The sequence below is a fragment of the Polistes canadensis genome, unplaced genomic scaffold, assembly GCF_001313835.1.
Source record: "Polistes canadensis isolate GaletaPanama2010 unplaced genomic scaffold, ASM131383v1 scaffold_113, whole genome shotgun sequence".
Lineage (NCBI taxonomy): Eukaryota > Metazoa > Arthropoda > Insecta > Hymenoptera > Vespidae > Polistes > Polistes canadensis.
Genome location: NW_014569660.1, coordinates 27,849 through 31,025, shown reverse-complemented (window position 1 = coordinate 31,025; position 3,177 = coordinate 27,849). Strand labels below are relative to the sequence as shown.

General features: G+C 32.7%; 1 protein-coding gene across 1 annotated transcript in view; it reads left to right on the top strand.

Annotated features, from left to right (window-relative positions):
- The window catches only part of LOC106787743, a 41,244-nt gene extending 38,905 nt beyond the window's left edge, over window positions 1-2,339 (top strand). Inside the window, exons 5-7 of the mRNA XM_014750364.1 lie at window positions 399-456; window positions 706-964; window positions 1,326-2,339. Of these exons, the coding sequence (XP_014605850.1) occupies window positions 399-456; window positions 706-964; window positions 1,326-1,929 (921 nt within the window). The 3' untranslated portion in view covers window positions 1,930-2,339. The remainder of the gene's footprint in view (window positions 1-398; window positions 457-705; window positions 965-1,325) is intronic.
- Window positions 2,340-3,177: the final 838 nt, after the last annotated feature.

Sequence of the window (3,177 nt, the reverse complement as noted above, 5' to 3'; positions counted from 1 at the left end):
TTTTTTTTTTTTTTTTTTCTTCTCAATTACCAACCAATCAATTCACTTGTTTTCGTCATTGAATAAAAGGAAGAGAACCTAGAGGTAGATGAGAGTGAAGAAAATTCGATGAGTGACAAATAAACAAAGTTATTTAACAAACACAAACAATGTTCTTCTTCTTCTAATTTTTTATTCCATTTTTGTTTTTGGGCTGAGGAGAACAAGGGCAGATTTTTCATTCTTCTTTTATTATTTTCTTTTATTGCCCACTTTTACCGAACGAACAAACATAATATCGATTTTAATTTGACGAGGGGGGTTACGAATAAAATAAAAAATCCGATGACATTGTTAAATTCGAACCTCCCCCCCCCGACCCCCTATTTCTGATCTCATTCTTTTTTTTTTTATTGTAGGCACCCTATCCGCAAAAAGAGGACAGCAGTACTACAGCTGCCGATCAGGAAAAAAAAGGTAAATCCTAAATAATTGAAAATCATTTTGTTTTTTAATTTTTATTCCTGATATATTTATTTATGCAAATTAAAGGTCCCCCACCCCCCTCTTGACAAGAAAAATCATCAATCGATTAATCAATTTGGGGAAGGGGGGTGGCCCCACCAATGATACTTTCATATTTAAAATATTATCAAAGTATAGAAAAATTTGATGAAAAATGTGTGTGTGTGTGTTTAATTTGATTTGTTTGTTTGTTTGATTTAGCCCCAACGATACAACCGAATTCTAATGCCGCGAATTTATCGATACCTGACAATTTTCGAGACGTGGTTAGGATGAACGATTATTTGACGACTGGTCGCCGGCAAGAATTTTGGGAGGAACCATTCACGCGACGTGTCATGGATGCCATCAAAAGTAAGGAGTTAGAAATGAAGACTGCTGCTGAGATACTCGGCGTTTCTTACGGGACTCTCTATGGGAGATATCGTGACAGTTATGGATGCCTTAAACACCCGTACAGGTTGGTAGTAATCCTTTCTAATTATTACATTTCACCTTTAGAATTCAAACTAACAATTGAACAAATATCAATCGTTGAACAAATATATTTCGTTGGGAAGAAAACGGGGATTGGATTTCTCAGTTGTTAAAAAAACAAAACCAAGAATTATAAACCCCAATTACTATCGTTCCTAAATAATAATTATACGATACAAAAATAATTTAACTTGACTACAAATTGTAAAAATTGTTCGTGATTGTTGTTTGATTTCTTTTCTGACCAAAATAAGAATAATTCATTTGTACAACAATTGCTTTATTAACAGTATTATATCAACAATAAATATTAATAATAAATTTCTGTTCTTCTTCATTTTTAGGGTAAGGGATTTTTGGTCGGAACCAGGACCAGCCGAGGTATTATCTAAATTACGAAGAAAAGAGATAACATTGTTCCGAGCAGCTGAGTTCCTTAACGTAACGGTTCACACATTGGCAACATACTTATCAACGTTACAAGGTGCCGAAAGGATTTCATTGGCGGGTGATGCAAGTGCATCATCCGTAAACGTCGAGGGAAATGATAATAGCAGTACAACAACAACAACCACAACCACACAGGAGAACAACGATTCGATGAACGATATTATTCAAAAGATCAATGCTAGTACGGTAACAGCGTCTACACCAACAACCTCGACGACAATAAAAAGAGAGGGTGGTGGTTATTTGGAAATACCTAGTACGGCGGTACCAAAAGCAGCTACTTCGGTATTAGAAAACAATCCTGACATAACCATCGTTAAAACGGAAAGTTTGCCACGGAAACGTGATTACGCTAAAATAACTAATACCGAAAACAACAATGCCAAATTGATGAGCGGCGGTGCTGTCAGTGAAATAACAAATCAACAACCCTCTACGCAACAACAGAAAATAATTACCGATCCGCTATCATTGAACAACGATAACAGTAAACCCTAACTATTCAGGCCTTATTTAACACCGGTTAATCCAAGAACAAAAACAACTACGGCTACAACAGCTACTGCAACTACTACTACAACAATAAATAACGCCAATTACAGATCCGAACTCTGTCCCCGAAGATTTTATTCTAACGTATTTACACGTTTCTTGACGAATTTTCATTTGAAATAATTATCATTTAATAATCTTATAACTATTAAATTAAGCACACATATACACACCACACACACACACACACACAGACACCCGTAGAGTATAATATGCGTATTATTAGTCTCCTCCGCACCGAAATGATCACAAAATGATGGGAGGATTTGATCCTCTGTCTACAATTTCTTTTCTTTTCTTTTCTTATTTTCTTATTCTTCATCTTCTTCTTCTTCTTCTCTCTTTTTCTCTCAGTCCAATCATTCATTCTATTATATTCTCTTTCTTTCTATCTTTATCAGTATTTCGTATACCATCGGACGCATATATGCGGCCCCCATGCTTAAAACAACATCGCGTTCGAATAATCAAATGAACGTTTTTATTTGCTTCTTTTTTTTGTTTAATCCTACGAGTGTATTGATTACTTTTTTTTAACTGAAAAGTATTGTTTTTAATGATAGTATATATTTTATTATTAGTGTGTGGTATTTTGTTGAGCGTATGTGTGTCATTGATTGATTTTTTACTCTTCTAACAAAACACCACGCATCTAATAATCAATTATATTTAATATATATGTATATATATATATTAGTTTTTTTTTGTTTCTTACATTATTTTCATATGACAAGAAACAAAAACCAACATTTACATTATTATTATTTTCATTAATCAATAGAACTTTTATTAAAAATGCACACATATATGCGTCCATTAAACTCAAAAGGGTGTGTTGAACCTTTCGAGTATAATTATTCCCCAATACTGATACAATCATTTTCTCTCACGCATTGTTTTATCTTTTTCCAACTATCTCATCTTCAATATCAAAAATTAAACAAACGGAGAACAAAATTCACTTCTATTTGTTTTTTTTTGTAAATTCATCTACTTATTACAATAATAATAATAATAATAGACGACAATTAATTGTCATATTGCAATTGTGCATGATTTAGATTAATTTTCATTACAAATATTAAATAAACGGAGAGAAAATAAGAAGAAGAAGAAGAAAGAGAGAGAGAGAGAGAGAAAAGAAAGAAAAGAAAAGAAGATGAAAAGTAATTAAAGAAAAAGAAAAAGAAAAAT